The sequence below is a fragment of the Callospermophilus lateralis genome, chromosome 4 (genome assembly GCF_048772815.1).
Source record: "Callospermophilus lateralis isolate mCalLat2 chromosome 4, mCalLat2.hap1, whole genome shotgun sequence".
NCBI classification, from domain to species: domain Eukaryota; kingdom Metazoa; phylum Chordata; class Mammalia; order Rodentia; family Sciuridae; genus Callospermophilus; species Callospermophilus lateralis.
In genome coordinates, this window is record NC_135308.1 from 152,466,024 (window position 1) to 152,485,577 (window position 19,554).

General features: G+C 39.8%; 1 protein-coding gene across 5 annotated transcripts in view; it reads left to right on the forward strand.

The window, feature by feature from the left end:
- Polr3b (RNA polymerase III subunit B) overlaps positions 1–19,554 on the forward strand; it is a 174,172-nt gene that overhangs the window by 103,284 nt on the left and 51,334 nt on the right. For all 5 annotated transcript variants that reach the window (XM_077109324.1, XM_076855062.2, XM_076855063.2 and 2 more), the window contains 3 exons: positions 12,952–13,055; positions 13,681–13,847; positions 19,280–19,393. In XM_077109324.1, coding sequence (XP_076965439.1) covers positions 12,952–13,055; positions 13,681–13,847; positions 19,280–19,393 — 385 coding nt within the window. The remainder of the gene's footprint in view (positions 1–12,951; positions 13,056–13,680; positions 13,848–19,279; positions 19,394–19,554) is intronic.

The window sequence follows — 19,554 nt, forward strand, 5'->3', positions numbered from 1 at the left end:
CTCCCAAAGCATCTAGCACAACATTTTACCTACAGTATGGTATCTGCTCTACATTTTTGGAATAATGTATTAAGTAAAATACCTTAAATGTTCATTGGTCTTAATGGAAATTGTGTCGACATCCAAAATCATTGCTCTGACAGTGATACTTGCTCTTCCCAATAAATATCAGGAATGGGGGACCTTTCACCTTTTCCAAATTGGCACCAGAAATTCAGCCCCTAAGACTCAGAACTTTCTGTCTTCTTCCAATTTGTGCTGCTATAATAGAATATCTAGCTGGGTGATTTATAAAGAATAGAGATTTATTTCCTAAAGTTCTGAAAGCTAGGAAGTACAAAATGGAGGGCCTCACACCTTGTGAAGGCTTTATTGTTACATCATCCTCTGGTAGAAGGTGGAGGAGCAAGAGAATATGCTGGCAAGAGACCAAGAGATTGAATTGCAGCCTCAAGTGCTTTTATAATCAATGTTAATCCATTCATGACCTAACCACCTCCCATTAGGTCCCACCTCCCAAATCTATTGCATTGGGAATTAAGTTTCTAGCAAGTGCTTCTCAGGGGAACATATGCAAACTGTGGCACTCTTTAACCCTAATTGATCAAACAAGTCGACTAAAACTTTTTCAACCAAAATAGCAAAATATGCCCACACTGAGCACACATGAGAGTCTACCTTCATAGCTCTAGGCAAATTTGTTTACTCATATGTAAGTCACTATCATGGGCTTAGAACTGTGCTGGGCTCTCTTAAGGGATATAAAGAAAATTCAACCCTTCACTAATGCCCCTAGAGAGTTTACTATACCGGAAGCAAAGATAGATATGAAGGATTACATAGTTCAGTACTAAATGATATGGTAAAAACCACTGATGATTGAGAAGTTCAGAGTTTATTGTGGATGAGAATAGCTTCTGAGAGTTGGAAAGGCCTTTTAGAAGTCTAGTCTAGATCTATCTCCCCAGTGTAAGAGTTCTTTTATCCTTGGCAGATGGTTTTCTGCTTTCACAGGGCTTGCCAGGGTAGGCCCTCGCTGCTTTTTAGGGCATCCTGTTGTGCAGTGACACAATTCCAGTGGTTATCTTGAGTTCCAGTGGTTATCTTGAGTTATCTTGAGTTCAGATCATCTTTCTGTGATTTACTCATGTTAGCCTTGCCCTGTCCTATGGGCTGCATTGAAGAAATGTGTTCCCCTTTTCTTCAGTGGTCACCCTCTGTTCTGCATTTAAAGAAAGACTTCAGGTTGAGAAAAAGTATAGCAAGAAAAGCAAGTTCTTGCAATCTAACCAGGTGAGTTGTGTTGACCCTTATGCCTTGGTCTCCCTGTCTTTGAAATGGAGACTGTGCTGAGAGGTTGTTGCTGGTTGGTATAATGGTATATGGCATGCAGTGAATACAGGGCCTGGTGGGCAGGCATCAGATAACAAAGGCAAGCTGCTGTTGACTGGTTGGGATTTGGACTTGGAGGGATTTGACAAAGATAGGAAAGAAACGTGGGTGACAACAGAGAGAACCAAATCAATGGGGCCTGTTGGCTGACTCGTATCTAAAGAGCAAGGAGAGAAAGAGGCCTCAGTAGCTTTGGTTTTAAATTTGGCAGATGACAACCAGTTTCAAAGCAACTTGTGTCTCATTGAACTTGAGATGAGATTAACAGCGTTATTAATTAATTCACCCTGATTGTGCTTTTCCTCTGTACCAGCACTGACCCAGCTACTGGAAACACAAGGGTAAGCAAGACTGACACACATTGTCTGTTCTCTGTAGTTCATGATCTCTTGGATAGGAACCAGACAGGAAAGAAGTAAACAAAAACATAAGCACAGCCAGGTGCCATGGCACATGCCTATAATCCCAGCAGCTCGGGAGGCTGAAGCAGGAGGATTTCAAGTTCAAAGCCAGCCTCAGCAATTTAGCCAGGCCCTAAGCAATTCAGTGAGACCCTGTCTCTAAATAAAATATAAAAAAGGGCTGGGGATGTGGCTCAGTGGTTGGATGCCTCTGGGTTCAACCCCCAGTACCAACAAAACTAAACCATAAACACAATAATTTGAAATAGTGATAAATGCTTATGTAAAGTGCTGTAAGAGTGACTGGTTTGTGGATGAAGTGTGGACTTCAGTTTGATGCTCAGGAGTCACCTCTTTAAGGAAATGATATTTGAATTGAGATCTGGAGAATAAAAACGAGTCAGCTAAGCAAAGTCTGGGAGAACTAAGTTCTAGAGAGAGAGAAAACTTTTAAGAAGGGCTCTGAGGCATGAATGAGTTTGGCTTGTTAAAGGAACAAAAATAGACCTGAGGAAGAATACCATATGAGACATGGTAGAAGAAATGGGATAAGGCACACCCCACAGGGCCTCGGAACCAAAAGAAAGGAGTTTGTGCTTTATTCTAAATATGCTGGTGACCACTAGAACTGTTGGATGGTTAGTGTAAGCAAAGGAGTAACTAGAACTAACTTGAGACTTGAAGAGCTCAGCCTGGATTTCATTTGGAAAGTGGATTGGAGGTGGGAGTAAGCAAGGAAGCAGGGAGACCATTGTGATGGCTTTGGACTAGGCCAGCAGTAGTGGGGAAGTAGAGAGAAGTGACTGGTTGTGGATATACTCAAGATAGAGCCAACAGGACATGCTGATGGCCTGGGTGTCGGGAGAGGTCAAGACAGGATTGAGGACTAGGCTTATGGGCTGAAGAAGCCAGTAATGCTGCTCACCTAGTTCGGAAGACTGAGAAAAGGAAGAGTGTTTCACGATTAGGCAAGAGTAGAGGCAGAGAACCCAAGGCTAAGATTTGAGGTACCTGTTAGACTCCAAATGAAGGTGCTAATAGGCAATTGGATATAGAGTCCAAAGCTCCAGGGAGAAATTAGGGCTAGAAAAGAAATATGGGCATTATTTGCATGTTGTATATTCCCAGATTTATGACATTTTACTTTTAGTATACAGATAATTTACAGGCATTTCCATCTGAATCCCATTCTTTCACCTATAAAGTTCAAGTTAGACTCATGATTCCTGTTACAGAAGGAGGAAATGGAGGCCTGGAGAGGAGTGTCACTTACCGGATTCAGCCCAGCACCAGCAGAGCCAGGATTTGAATCAGGCTTTTGATTGAGTGTATTTCCCACTCCATTAAAACTGGATAAAGAGGGCTGGGATTGTGGCTCAGCGGTAGAGGGCTTGCCTCACACGGGCGGGACCTGGGTTCGATCCTTAGCACCACAAAAAAATAAAGGCATTGTGTTGTGTCCATCTACACCTAAAAAAAAAAAAAAAAAAAAAAAATATATATATATATATATATATATATATATATATATATATATATATATATTAAAAAAAAAAACTGGATAAAGCTGGCTCTTTTCTCATTTGTTACCCCATTACCACTTGGCCTCTGGGGTTGCCAAGTTTCTGGAAATTTTCCCTCAAAAGAAACATAGCTTGCTTCTGAGACAGCATCCTGACATTTCTTTCTTTCTTTCTTCTTCTTCTTTTTTTTTTAATATTTATCTTTTAGTTGTAGTTAGACACAATACCTTTATTTTATTTATTTATTTTTGGTGCTGAGGATCGAACCCAGGGCCTCGCACATGCTAGGTAAGTGCTCTACCGCTGAGCTACAACCCCAGCCCCATCCTGACATTTCTTGATACTGTTTTCTGTGTCTCCTCCTAGAGATGGGCATCTTTTCAAAATTCTCATTCTTTGTGAATAAATAGCTTTGTATCTACCACCAAATCAAAATAAATAATACCCAACACACCTTGTTCCAGAGATGCCTGGAATACATACTCCTGAAAGCTATATTTTTGGACATTCCTTTTCTTCTAAACAACTCATTATGAAACACTGTCCCTGCACCTTTAATTGGTCCTATGGTCAGGCTTAGCTCTGGTTAAAATTCACAATCTATCAAGAATTTGAGCAGATATAAAAGGTAGTAAGTTTTCAAACCCTCGGTTTTGCCCATTCTCCCGATTGTTTTGGCCAGATGTCATAATTAAAGCCAGAAGAGGCAAGGAACTTGGAGGAGGTGTCTCAGACAACGATTATAGTTGGTTCACGTGGAATCCTTGTGTGCAGTGAGCGCTGCTGGCAGGTGTCTATAAGGAGCCACACAATAACCCAGTCATTGGTATGGGGCCCACAGGGCAACTGGATCAGGTCTAAAGGAGTTGACTGACTGTTGGCGAGTAAAACATGGATGAAGTGCAGAATGAGTTTATATCACCAGTTTTTCTGTTTGTAATTGTCATGAAATGAGCTAATAAAATTTCAGTGTTGTTTGCTTTCAAAGTGTACACGTCACACTATAACTTCTGTTTCCATCCAGACACATACCTGACTAAAATCAGTGGTTAGTGAACTTAGTTTTCACCACTGAAATGTAGAATTGTTTGGAAATGCTGTTTGTTTGTTTGTTTTTTCCATTTTGTAGCATCACCTGCAAGTTGACACACATCTTTATGAGTATATGTAAAGTTTATTTTGATTTGATGTGTCTATGAATATACTTTCCTCCTCCATGTAGAGCACTGAATTTCTTGTTCCTGGTAACAGGAAGTAACAGGGCTCTGCAGATTGCCTGATAGTTTTTTCTTAAAAGTTTTATATGACAAAAATGTTGTTAGAAATTCTTTTAGTACATGCTCAATGTATAGATTATATTTCCTGCATCTACTGCCTCAAAAATATCCTTTCCACACTAGAGGAGACTTGAAATTTTAGTTTCACAGACATGAGCTTCTATCCTGCTCAAGCCTGATCACTTCAAAACTGGTAGGATAATTAGCACCTAAATGAAACAAATGGGAAGAGGAAGCCACCCTGCAGTAGTTAAATGCTATATGCTTCAAAAGAGCTCATGGAGATTGAAGAGTGTAGAGTGAGTAGGTAAACTGGAACAAGAATTAGCGCTGAGTAGTTGGATATCGACAGCAGTGGCCTGAGATAAGCAAGACTAATGTAATTGGTCAGAGAAGGCCACTGCAGAAGTGGAAGTAATTTATCAGTAGCTGTTACAGAGGGTGCTGACCCCATAAGCAGCATCACCTTCCATACCCTCGAAAACAGAGGAGGATCAAGCAGAGTCAAAGGTTGAGGAAGGAGAAAGTGTTTATAAGGAAGGTGGCATAACAACGTAAAGACTACACTAGGGCCCAAAAGTAGGCCAGATCTGCTCTGCTATGCACTTTTTAAAAATTTTTTCTTTTAGTTGTCAATAGACCTTTATTTTATTTATTTATATGTGGTGCTGAGAATTGAATCCAGGGCCTCACATGTGCTAGGCAAGGGCTCTACCACGGAGCTACAACCCCAGCCCAGCTGTGCACTTTTCAGTTGAGAGAATTCCAATACAGTCCTCTAATGAGACATTCAAAGAATCTTGACGAAGTATAACCCTCCTTTTGGTATTACAAAGTCAGTCATGTGTCTCATCATCAGTAAATCCGCATTGAGTTGGCTCCCCCAAAAGAGCCAAGTCCTCTATCAGGAATCTAGAGCATTCATCCTTTAGCAGATATGCAAAATAAGGCCATGGTCAAATTATTCATTAGTAACCTTCTATGTACCGCAGTTGTGAATGTGTTATGTGGCTCTTTATAAAGGAAGGGAAGTATAGTTTAGTTCCAGCTAGGGAGAGGCATGGAAGCCTGAAGTTCTGGTCCCCTCTCCAAGCATTCTTGAAGTCTAGGTCCTTGCAGTGATGACTTGTGTGGCTGATGCATGATGGTGCTCCCAGAGGAAGAGGACAGAACATGGGTTTTCTGTGTTTTCTCTTTGGTTTTTTTTTTTTTGTGTGTGTGTGTGTGTGTGTGTGTGATCACCTTTATAGATAAGAGACATTCACATAGAATGCTGATTGGAATGTTTGAAGCTAGACTTTCTATTAAAATAAAAATAACTTATATTAACCTCTTTAGTATAGTTATAAAATTACACGGAGGGAACTTACCAGGTAAGTGTCTTGTCTTGAGCATTCTTTTCTCTGATGGCTAGTGCATTAGTTAGATTTCTTGCTCCATTTTTTGTTTTGTTTTGTTTTGGTCTTTTTGTTTTTTAATCATTTAGCAAAAATTATACTAGCCTAAGGAGTCCCCACATTATGTTTTATTTCAGTGTTCAGGCATGCCAAATTATTATATTCCCAGATTTCCTCTTTCTTCTGCTGCCATTCACAATGAGTAAGGAAAAAGTAGACTCCTTTGATGTGGAGGGAGAGAGAAAAAAAGCAATATATCACTTTCCTGAAAGAACATTTCTCAGTCTCTCATGTGCGAAAGGATTAACACCTCGAGCAGAGGTCCTGTAGCTCACAGAATCAGGCAGCAACACCAAGCAGCATTCCTAAAGAGGAAACACTGTATTTGAGGAAGAGTGTTTGTCCTGGCAAACAGAATCTTCTTAATAACTGCTCATCTGAGATAATGGCATACACTCCTCAGTGTCTCCTCCAGGCCCTGAGGACCAGGCAGCTAGTTTAAACGGACTGAAGCCAGCCTTTGTGTGGAACAGAAGTCTAGTCTTAGAAAGGTAGTTTTTCACTTAATCGTTCAGTGTGTCCATCCATCTTTGGCTGGTAAGGATGACGCATATGTGGATTAAATGATTTGAAAGATTCATCTTCTTTTTCAAAAGAAGTCCCATTATAAAGGTCACTTGCCTCCATTTTGCATTAATAAGTTATTCAGCAACTTGCAAATTAATTTATTAAGATTTTGATTGAATGTTTCTTAGAAGAAAAGAAAACCCACCCTCTTTCCAACACATCAAAGAATCCTTAAACACTGGCTATAGAGAGGCTGCAGGAAGTTAGAAAATGCACATTCATGTGTGCCAGAAAAGCTAAGAAGAAAGTTTATTTATTAAACAAGGTCTGGTTAAAAATTAGTTTTGTCAGAGCTTTTTTTTTTTTTTTTTTAAATTTTTCTATAAAACAGAGAGAGTGAAAATATCCTGATTTAAAGTAGTAATAGTAACAGTACCTTGTACTCATGTAATACTTGAGACTGTCTAAAATCCTCTCTGCAAGTCTGAGGCTTCAAACAGTCTGGATATCTTTGGCTCCCTCCTCCGCTTGATCCTGCTTGAATGGAAGTTTCTAAGGGCGGGGGGGGGGGGGGGGGGGGGACACGGGCCCGACAGGGCTAACAGTGTGAGCCCCAAGATAAGGTACATGATGCCCAATGATCCTTCAGAGTTTGAATTCAAAAAGAAATTTCAGGAGCTCTCACTTGTGTTAGGAAGTTGGGATTATTTTGCACACATAGGTGCCTTATTGTAAGAAGATTTTATTAATTTGCTTTTAAAGAACAAATTTTGATCTTTGATAGCTAGCCTGTAACCCTCTGACCTTTCAGTAAATATCCAACTAAAGCTTTGAAATTAGGGTATTTAGTGTTTTATGGCCCAGAATAAAAATCTCCAATTCTGTTTCCAAATAGTGTAGCCTCAACACATTTTATTAAGCTCTTGACACATTCAGCCATGTGTATTTTGTAAAGTTCCTATGGCTATTGTTTTACAATAGCTGCATCCAGAAGCATTGTAAGGGTTTCAATTAATCAGCCTTTTGTGTGTCTCAGACTATGCAAATTTATCACATCAAACCATTCAACTGCTCATGGGAAAGCCGTGTAAAAACTGTATTGTCTTCTAGCGCCTCCTCTCATTTAGAGTGATGTTTTAATAAGAAAGCTAATCAAGTTTTCTTATGCATTATTTATCTGTTAACATGTAAGGAAGAGCTGAATTAAAATTATGTCAACTGGGATATGGCAAGTGATATGATAGATCTGGAAGTGATTCAACAGCAGAACAAGCTACAGTTTTTGTCTACCCCTTTCCCTGGGGATTATTTAAGGTGGTCGTGTGAAAAATAGAAGGTTAATGCAGTAACTAGAAAGAGGGAAGGGGAAGAAAGGAGTAACCACCTGTGTTAGCCTTCACATTTTGATCTAGATATTTCCATTTCTGAATGTTTTAAGGCCCACAGAGATGAGTTTATTCAAAGCAAAACGTTTCTTATTTAATAGGAACAATCTTGAAAGCCGCCTGTCCACTTCTTTGGCCCTATTTAGGGCCGTATTTATTGTAGTAAGCTATTTTCCAGTAGAAAGCCCCAGCCCCTGTGAAGCTCTGATGTTGTTAGGAAGCAATGTTCTGATAAAGATAAAGAGCCTGAACTCGGGGAGACTAGCGCTTCTTTTTGCTTCTTTAGCCAAAGTTAGTGCAAGTGATCCTGCACCATCTATTCATTAGGTTGTTCTCCTTGCCTTTGCTAGCATGCTTCCTGCTGAGAGTAATTTCGTTTCTTATATAATAATAATTCCTGTATTTAAATGGAGCCTTTCTCAAAGGACCAGTAAAGTACCTCTCAGACATTAGCTCATCTGTGCTTCTAACACAATTGCCTTAAGAGGTAGTTGATAATTATTCCCATTAGAAAGACCAAACTCCTAAGGCCTCCAACTCAGAATATCTGTTAAACAGCAGAGTCAGATTAAAGTCACTTGATTCCTTGCTATTCCACTCTCCCTTGGTCTGAGAGTCAAGGAGTAATCATCACCACAGATGGCATTTCCCCACATTTATAGACTTCATCAACACTGGGTTATTAGGAGGCAGAAGAGCATACACTCCTTACCAAATACTAGCCCTCTTCTTGCACTGTGACTCTACAGAAAAGTCAGAGCATCTTTTCACCTTTTGTTCAGCACAGAGCATGTTCACCTGTGCAGAGTACATCGACTTATATGACATGTAAGTTTATCTACCAGAAGTAAAAGCTGGTGATTTAGGTGTTTCTTGGTGGTTTCAGTAGACCTTTCTGCCAGATGTGCTCTGTATCACTTAGCACATTTGAATGCAGCAAGGAGAATTATATAAATGTGCTAGTTTGAAATATTCCACTTGAATAGTCAGCATAGGCTACCTCTGCCTATCTGATTTTGAAGTCCTAAACCTCTTCCAGTTCCCACCTCCTCATAGTACTTGTGGCACTGCATCTGCTTAGTAATGGCTAACCTGTCCGTCAGCAATTACACATTGAAGTCACATCAGAAACAGCTCCTTTTTTAATTTTTATTTTTTAGTTGTAGATGGACACACTGTGTTTATTTTTATTTATTTATTTTTGTGTGGTGCTGAGGATTGAACCCAGGGCCTCACGTATGTGAGGCAAGCGCCCTACCACTGAGCTACAACCCCAGCCCCAGAAACAGCTCTTAAATTAAGGATGTCATTACCATTGTCTTCTCTAGTTGTTGTTCACTTTCCTCTATTGATAAGGTTCTGGAGTGCTTTAATTTTTTCTAACATTTTTATTCTTAGTTTCTCATCTATTCAAATTAAGGTAGTCCATTACACAGATTCAATAACTAAAATTAATGTTAGAAGAGCCAAAAATGACTTGAATAATTTAGTTACTATTTATAATTGGAAATACTTTTTTAAGAAAATCAAATTATTCTTAAGGCCACTAAAGTCAAGCCACAGAGATGGAAATAGAAAACTGGTGTAGGATCCTGCAGTGTCTGGGGCATGGCACAGTACTGTGACTCTGGGTCTTGACTGGGTTGACACCCACTTATAGCCTCTTCAGAATTCCTACTTTCTTCCTTTTTACAACTTGAAATTAAGGTCAGTGATGATGGAATAATGTTCTGATGACTGGGTATCTGTAGTACCCTTTTTCTTTAACATTGTGAGATTTGGTTTTCTTTTTTATTTGGTTTTTGCATTTGTTAGACGTCCTGAAGATCTGTCTGTGGTCTGATTTCCAGTAGGTCCCAGTGAGTGCACTAAATGTCCTCGGCATGTTGACTGGTGTATTTGCCTTTTACTGCCAGGAGGTTGTGCTATAAACAATGGGGTTGAGACACAGCATGAACCAGGGGATGAAATTTTATTTTAAAATCTGAAATGCTGTGTAAGCATTTAAAGTATGAATTGGTAATTGTCTCACAACAGCTTCCATTAGATATGGTTTATTTGTAGTCCATCCTCTTTTCAGGAATCCAGGGGAGTGTTAACACACTGAAGCGTACCGCATATCATTTACACTTTTAGGCCAGTACTGAAGGAAAGTGACCATAACTTTTAAGCATTCTTAATACTGGAATGGATTTTATGCCTGTGTCCCTGGAGAAAACAGAATTTTAATTTTCCATTGGAAAGTAAGAAACTTCCTCACTTTAAGGACTCAAGTACTTCTGACTCAGAGAAATATCCTTAAAAAAAAAAGTCTGATTCTATGGTTGAGAAGTCTCTTTTTGCCCCTAATGAATTCAGCAAAATGCAAACTTTTAAAAATCATCTGTCTAATTTGAGATTCGAGATCGTTAAATTCTGTCTAAATATTTTGTTTTAACTTCTAAGCTCATTATGGCCTCTTTGTGTTAACTCGTATTAAAATCTGTCAGCTATGACTGGTCTCATAAGCACAGTCAGCGGACCAGAATAAGTTAATTATTTACTTGTGTCACTAATGCTCTTCATCTAATGAAATGCACAGCTGTGTTAGATCTGCAGTTGGATGTGTAGCTCCCATTGTCCCCCAAGTCAGCAGAGGGTAGAAGCCGCAGTGATGGAGAGCCCTCAGTTCTTTCTGCTGTTCGGGCTTTCTGTGTCGATTTCATGGATCTTTTATCATTCACTTTCACACAAAACAAACAACACAGGCTGTCTGCTATGGGAACCATCTTGGCATATAAAAGGGTTTTCAGAGCCTAAAGTAATTTTAAGTTAGCGAAGATTTAATTTTTGGCTTACAGGTGCCCTTGGTTCAGATACAGCCAAAGCAGTTCCTACAAGGGAATGGAAAAATCGGAAAGCTACTTATGTTGTTTTTTTTTGTTTTGTTTTGTTTTTATCAAAATGTCAGAAGAGGGCAGATAAGAAAAAAACTTCTCAAAAGGAGACTGTGTACTAAATATTAATCAAGTTTCAAGGAAAGTTATTAAATATTGTGAGTATTATTTTTGCTTTAGTAACATAACGAAGTTAAATTTCCTTGGTTAAATGTGACAACTAAAACTGAAAATACAAGTGCAAGTCATCTCTCTTCCCCCCACCCCCCACCATCTGAGTATGTTGTCATGCTTCCATGGTCATTTTTGTAACTTCTGTCCCTCGCTCCTCACCTTCTCCTGTGGGAGGGTGAGAGGCCTGGTCTACATCCTGAACAGACCCTGCACCCCTTGAAGCTCTGCCAAGGGTAGCTCGTTTTGCTTTAGTTTTGTTTTCAAGGATATAGTTGAACCCTCCATCCCCTCACCAGCCAAAATGTCATTCTTAGCCAGGCGTCCCAGGATCAGTCCCTTTAGGAGTTGCCGTTTTTAACATTTTGTTCACTCCTATACAATGTTGTTGTCGGTGTACCTAGATTTACAATTTGATCTCTTTCAAAGCAGATTTCCCAGTAGCCCTAGGGTTTTGTCAGATAATTTCAGTGTGGGTAAGATGGATTTTTAGAGGAAAGAAAAGAGGGTCACACACTCTGCTTGATTTAAGTTCTAACACATTGTAGTAGAATTTGAAATAAAGTGAACTGAATGACTGCTTCTGTTCTTGTAGGAAAGCATACGTTCTTTATAATAAACAAAACCATTTCAACCAAAATGCCAATTAAAATAACTCTGTGCTCTAGAATTCAGCTCCTCAGACCTAATTACATCTTGTTGACAGCCTCTAGAAATTGGAGTATTAATAACTAATAAGAAATAAGTAGATGGCATGAATGGCCATCTTTTTCCCGAAGACTTTAGCTCTTCACAACTATAACAAATCACAAAAATTTTATTTTAAAGTAGTTTGAAGGGCTCAGTGGTACAGTACTTGCCCAGCATGCCTGCACAAGACCCTGGGTTTGATCCCCAGTACTGCAAAAATAATAATAAAGTAGTTTGAATAGTTATATAGAAGCTGAAGTGAGGAATGAAAAAATAAGAACAGTTTTTCAATAGGTGCAGATGGTTGATAACTCTGCAGACAGGGGAAAAAAAGAATTCTATCTTACTACATTATAAGAACTTTTTTTCTTAATTCAGTGCCATTGTAGACTAGTTTTCCAATTCTAAATTATGTGATTGTGGGGAAAAATCTAAATTCTATTTTTTCTCCTCCTCTCACGAAAAAGAAATTCCAAGAATTAAAAACAACTTAGCAACAAAATCCCCTATAACTTTAGAACAATATTAAGGGAGTAATAAACTACAATTAATTTAAGAGAACATCAGTCATTTGCAGAGAATTGTTAGGTTTTTTTGTTTTGTTCTGTTTTCATTCTTAGAGTTCCATTTCTGATTCTAACATTTTTCTCCAAGAATGATTTGGCATTTAATTTTCTTGTTTATCTTTACAAGTTCAAAGATTGCTTTTTTAACATGCTGTAAACTATAGGAATTAAAATTCCTTCAGGCAATATAGGCTCAGCCAGGGAAGCCCTCGCAAGAATCAGCCAACCAGCCAGTTCTGTGAATATCAGCCACAGTTTTTTAAAACTGTATTTTACATGACCCTCTTGTTCAATCAGTTCTGTGTTGGATTCCTGTAATTTGGGTGCAGAACCTCACAGATCACAGCCTAACTGGCAAGGAGCAAGATTGTTGCCGACTTAAAGCTTCAGGGACTTCGGCTCAGGTCCCAGGGAATTGCTGCTCTTTGGTCTTCATGGCACAGGAGGGTGGGCAAGCAGCCTGACAGCATCATTGTGTATCACGCCAGCAGGACAGTCCACAGGCTGCAGTTCTTTTCTGCAAGGAGAGTCATTTTTGACTGTCTAACAGGATTGCTGGAAATTGCTTTTGTTATTCTTGATAGAGACGATAGGGCAAATTTTAAAGCAGTAGAAATAGAGATAGCAGCAGGAAGATCCCAATTAAGTACTGTATTCTTCTTTCTGCCAGTTTGCTTTATGTTGCATGAAATCTTCTCTCCCCCAGGTGTTTGTGGTTTGATCGTCCCCCAGGAGGATATGCCATTTTGTGATTCTGGCATCTGTCCGGACATCATAATGAACCCACATGGCTTCCCATCGAGAATGACGGTCAGTTACCTTTAGGCTTTTGAGAGGCACAGCTTTTAGGAAGAAAGCAGGCAGTTAGTTTAGTTGTAGTAAGTGGAGGTGATGAGACCCTGAAACTGAGTTTTAAAAAGATTCCTTTGACCCCCTGCTGGATAAACAAGCTCCTAGTCTCTGGCAGTTCTGGGCCACTCTCTTCTACAAAGAAAAAGGAGCTCACTTGCACAACTGGAATCTTCTGAGTGAGGTACTTATTAGCCTTCTGCAGAGAGCCCCTTACACAAAACCTATGTGAGTCTCCCTTTCAAGGCGACTTGGCTGTTCTCCTGGCTCCCCCTCTTACTGGCCGATGGCATTGGACAAGTCACTTTGTTCCTTTACTTCAGTTTCCTCATCTGGAAACTGAGGGAATAATGTTACCTAACTTGTAAGGTGTTTGAGATGTAGAGAATTACACCATACATGTCAAGCTGTTTCAGTAGAATGTGTCACACAGCAAGAGATCAATGAATACTGCTGCTGTTAATTTATCATTGTTATTAATTGTGGTAGTCCCATATCCTGTTGGGAGAATAAGCCAGAGATAAATAAGCAAAGAGAATTCCTGTACCACAGGGAGGTACTTACTTAATTTGTTCACATCCCACAGGTGGGAAAGTTAATTGAGCTGCTGGCCGGCAAGGCGGGTGTGTTAGATGGCAGGTTCCACTACGGTACTGCATTCGGAGGGAGTAAAGTGAAGGATGTATGTGAGGACCTCGTTCGCCATGGTTATAACTACTTAGGGAAGGACTATGTCACATCTGGCATCACAGGGTGAGTATGCTGTTGAGCCATCTTCAAAAAAAAGGAATGGTTGTATTAGAATAGAAGGTTAAGAGCCCTTAAGTATTCTGTCAGTATACCTTAAAGAGTGTACTTCAAAACTGGGCATGATGGTGCATGCCTACAGTCCCAGCTACTCAGGAGACTGGGGTGGGAGGATCACTCAATCTCCAGAATTTTAGTCCAGCCTAGGCAACAGAGCAAGACCCCATCTCAAAGAAAGAAGTATGATTTAAGGATTGAGCATTAAGGTTTAAAGAATAAAACTTTACTATTTCAAGAACTCTGATATAAGAAAATGAAAATTTAGGCCTCTCAGTGACACCAGTTGCTGTGTGCGCGTGGAGGAGGACTGAGCTAGCTCGCAATAAACACCTCTTTGCTGCTTAAAGAAAATGAAAATTTAGAAAACTGATAAATTGAAGAGGGTTATTGGAATGGTTATAATTTTTAAAGTAGAAAAGATTTAATTTAACAAAATATGAAACACCTCAATTGTATATAATGCAGAGAGTTTCCCTTAACTGTTGGACTTACTCTACATTTATTTGACTATCAGACAATTGGTATTTTGATATGTGACCTGAGGTTTAAAGTTATGTTAAACATTTAATATGCGTTTGGCATCAAATGTATAAAAGTAAACAAAATTCCATTGTGTATATATGCCACATTTCTTTATCCATTGGCATTAAATGTATAAAAGTAAACAAAATAGACATGGTCCCTTTGCTTGAGAGCTGACCATTTAAATTTGTTATTAGACATTTATTTATTTATTTATTTATTTTCAAAGAGAGAGTGAGAAAGAGGGAGAGAGAGAGAATTTTTAATATTTATTTTTTAGTATTTGGCAGACACAATATCTTTGTCTGTATGTGGTGCTGAGGATCAAACCTGGGCCGCACACATTCCAGGCGAGCGCGCTACCACTTGAGCCACATCCCCAGCCCCTGTTATTAGACATTTAAAAATACACAAACGGCAACTTCTCAGAGGGGCCAGATATGACTGCCGCCCCTTGCTATCATATCGTCCTTCATTGCCCTCTGTAGCACTCATCATTATGATGTGTACTATGTACTATGATGTACTGTGCTCCTTGGTGCTGTTATCTGACTCCCCATTTGAAAGGCACCCACCTTGAGAGCAAGACTGAGCTCTTGGTCTCTTTAGTATTCTAGTTCCCATGCTAGCACAGGGTCTGACACACAGCAGGTGCTCTAGAGGTGCTTGTTTTTTTTTTTAATTGATTTTTTAAAAAAAATAAATGACAGGGGCTGGGGATGTGGCTCAAGCGGTAGCGCGCTCGCCTGGCATGTGTGCGGCCTGGGTTCGATCCTCAGCACCACATACAAATAAAGATGTTGTGTCCGCCGAAAACTATAAATCAATAAATATTAAAAAAAATAAAATAAAAAAATAAATGACAGCAGAATGCAATACAATTCTTATTACACATATAGAGCACAATTTTTCATATCTCTGGTTGTATATAAAGTATGTTGACACCAATTGATGTCTTCATACATGTACTTTGGATAATGATGTCCATCACATTCCACCCTCATTGCTAACCCCCTGCCCCCTCCGTTTCCCTCCTACCCCTCTATCCAATCGATCTAGAGTTCGTCTGTTCTGTTCCTCCCATGTTCCCCCTCCCTACCCCACTATGAATCAGCCTCCTTATATCAGAGAAAACATTCGGCATTTGGTTTTGGGGGATTGACTAACTTCACTTAGCATTATCTTCTCCAATGCCATTCATTTACCTGCAAATGCCATGATTATATTCTCTTTTATTGCTGAGTAAAATTCCATTGTGTATATATGCCACATTTTTTTATCCATTTATCTTAGAGGTGCTTGTTAAAAGAAGTAGATCCACCCAAAAATAGGTCTCTCCAAAATGAAGACAAAGGAGAGATTAGAAGATGCCTGTGAGCAGGCGAATATTTGAGATAAGACAGATATTTAAGCTGAGATGAGGAGGATAGGCCACTTGGAAAGTTTGATACAGAGGAAAAAATATGTTCAGCATCTTTCTAGAGAAAGAAATTAGTAAGTTCTGAGAACTTAATCACTAATTAATTAATAACTAATAACTAATTAATCACTTCCATGTGAGGGGGCTAAGTAGGTTGGAGAGGGCAAAGGCCAGCTCACCCAGCAAGGGCTCTCCCTGTCAACTGGTGAGAAACAGGTGCTTACAATTGTTTTGACTCAATAGTGGGTTTTAAAGGATCAAATCAGTTGCTTAAATTAAGATACAGTTAGGAATCTTGTGCCAGCTCAAATCCAGGGACACAGTGCTTATACTGTTGTTCCAAGGTTGTGAGCTCCTTGGGGCATGTGAAGCTCGGCTGGAAGCACAGGAGGACAGAGCCTAATTGCAGGGTGCAGAGACTCTCCAGATGTCATTAACATGCCCACATCCTTAGCTGTTAAAAATATGGAGTGCTTTTTAAAATGGTCTGTCCAGTAACAGTAGGAATTTCTTTAGGTGCCTCCTCCTCAAACGTTAGAGAAAATCACATTTCAGGAAAAGACCAATAGTCCATTTCAAAAATGGTTCAGTAAAATAGCTAAAGGTCCATATCAAAACACAGTTGTCTTTGATAAACCAATCATCTTAGGCTCCACCTAGAAATAATGCAGGTGTTGACCAGAAAGTATACAAAACCTCAGGACCAATTTGATGGAGCTTCTTTTTTTTTTTTTTTCTTTTTTTATTGGTTATTCAAAACATTACAAAGATTGCAGAATCACATCGGTTACACATCCACATTTTTACATAATACCATAATAGTAACTGTTGTATTCTGCTACCTTTCCTATCCTCTACTATCCCCCCTCCCCTCCCCTCCCATCTTCTCTCTCTACCCCATCTATTGTAATTCATTTCTCTCCTTATTTTTTTCCCATTCCCCTCACAAACTCTTATATGTAATTTTGTATAACAATGAGAGTCTCCTTCCATTTCCAAGCAATTTCCCTTTTCTCTCCCTTTCCCTCCCACTTCATGACTCTGCTTAATGTTAATCTTTTCCTCCTGCTCTTCCTCCCTGCTCTGTTCTTGGTTGCTCTCATTATATCAAAGAAGACATTTGGCATTTGTTTTTTAGGGATTGGCTAGCTTCACTTAGCATAATCTGCTCTAGTGCCATCCATTTCCCTGCAAATTCCATGATTTTGTCATTTCTTAGTGCTGCGTAGTACTCCATTGTGTATAAATGCCACATTTTTTTTATCCATTCATCTATTGAGGGGCATCTGGGTTGGTTCCACAGTCTAGCTATTGTGAATTGTGCTGCTATGAACATCGATGTGGCAGTATCCCTGTAGTACGCTTGATGGAGCTTCTTGATTGTATATCAGTAACTATACTGACAGATCTGGGTGGTCATATCTTGTGTGCTCGGGCAGCTTCAGTCTATGTCCCCAGCCACACTGCCTCCCAGACACCCCAAGCCAGAGTTTTCATTTCTTTGCTATTTATCTCCATGGCAGAGTATTTTTGTTTGTTTTTGCTTTTCTTGTGTGGTGCTGGGGATGGAATCCAATGCTTTGTGCATGTTAGACAGGCACTCTACTACTAAGCTGCACCCCAGCCCTCCATGGCAAAGTTTGAGAAGTACTGTTCAGCCTTTTAGTTCAAAATATATATCCTGTGTTTATTGTTGAACATAGTGAGGTGGAAAAATCATTTGTTTATTCTGTCGATAATGCAGTAGATGGAGCTCCATAAATTCTACCCTGAGCAGCCACGTTACTGAGGATTAGAATCAGTCATTAGAACTAGAAGTAACCTTTGGCTGACCTTGTTTTATAACCAAGAAAACAGAGAAGTCCTCCTGTTTCTGTGCAACAGACCTGGGACAGGAACAGGGTCTCTGGATTCCCTCACCATTGCACCTTCCACTGCATTGTGTGACCCCCAGAGTCTGGTGGGGCTTAAGCCAGCAGAGTGACTTGATGGCTTCTCAAGCCTTTGCTATTGGCGCCAAGGTATTGGTAGTACTCCACTTGGGCATCACTGAGTATGTGCAGTTGCCTCACTACTGAGTCTGGGGCTTGCTTTGCTCTTCTCAGTTAAGATCCCACTGTGGCTCAAATGTATTTGTGTGTATTTTGAGGTAGGCTGGTGAGGCAGGCGAGCTCTGAATGTGAATCCATACTACACCACTCACTAGCTGCGTCTTCTCCTCTCAGACATCTGGAGAGTCTCTGCACCCTGGCTTTATTGCTTCATCTTCAGAACAGGTGTGACAATACTCCTTAGATAGTTGTGTGGATTGTGTGGCAGGTAATAGGTGCTTTCTTTCCTTTGAGGAAGGATGTCGAAAATGCTTCAAAGGCATCAATGCCTTAGTTTTTCTTATTCTAGATTAAAAACAAAAGTTTTGGGGTTTTTTTTGTCAAAGTATGTGTATGTTCACTCTCCTTTTTCAACTCTTATTGCATGTTTTTCTAAAGATTCATTACATAAGTTATATGACATTTATTGAGCACCTGTACTAGATTATCAGAGGTGCTGGAGCCATCCTGGCAAAGGAGACAGAGAGCCCATCCTTGCAGTTTACTTCTTGTAGGGAAGACAGGCAATAACCAAAGAAGTTATTAAAAATACTATAGTAGCAAAAGGTGAAAGTGCACTACATGTAGAGACAGCAGGGTGGGTGGCAGTGCTACAGGGGAAGTAAAACTCTCCTTTGGGAAAGGTGATCAGGGAGAGGCTCTCTGAGGTGGTGTGCTGTTGACAGAGTCATGTGAATACCTGATGGGAGAATGCTCAGGCAAAGAAAACAATACATGCAAAGGCCCTGAGACATGGACAGCATTTTGCATTTGAGGAATAAAGAGGTCAGCATTGTTGGAGAATGAGCCATGAGAGAATAGAAAATGAATTTGAGGCAGGCAGGTGCTGGATTATGTTTGTTCTTCTGGCTATTATATAGAATCTTGGCAATATTGATTCTTAGTGTGATGAGAAATGATATGGGAAGTTTAGAGCAAAATATCTTTTTGTGATTTACATTTTAGAGGGACTCACCCCTGTTTATTATGTGAAGAATAGATTGTCAGGGTATAAAAGTGAAAATAGGGAGAATCATGAGATTGATTGTGGTAGTCCAAGCAAGAAAGGGCAGTGAGAGGAGAAAATCTGCACATAGCTTCACAACCTCTTTAGCTGCTTTTTGGTATGAGGGATTGAACCCAGGGGCAGTTAACCACTGAGCCACATCCCTAGCTCTTTTTATATTTTATTTTTTGAGACAGGGTCTTGCTAAATACTCTCTTTGAATTTGTGACCCTTCTGCCTTAACCACCTTAGCCACTTGGGCTGCATGGATTACAGGTACACACCACCATGCCCAGTCCAAACCTAGTTTCTTAACCCCAAACTCTGACTTTTCTTTCAGAGAGCCTTTGGAAGCTTACATCTATTTCGGTCCTGTGTACTATCAGAAACTGAAACACATGGTGCTGGATAAAATGCATGCCCGGGCCCGGGGACCACGAGCTGTCCTTACCAGGTAAGAGAGAAGCACTTACAAAAAGAGCTTATTATGCAAGTCAAAACAGTCTTGCATTTTCTCGATAAGGCAAAAAGTAGACTCATAGAAATTTCTGTTTTCTTGAAATATCAAAATGTAGGGTATGGGCTTAATAAAAATCATACATACTACCAACATGA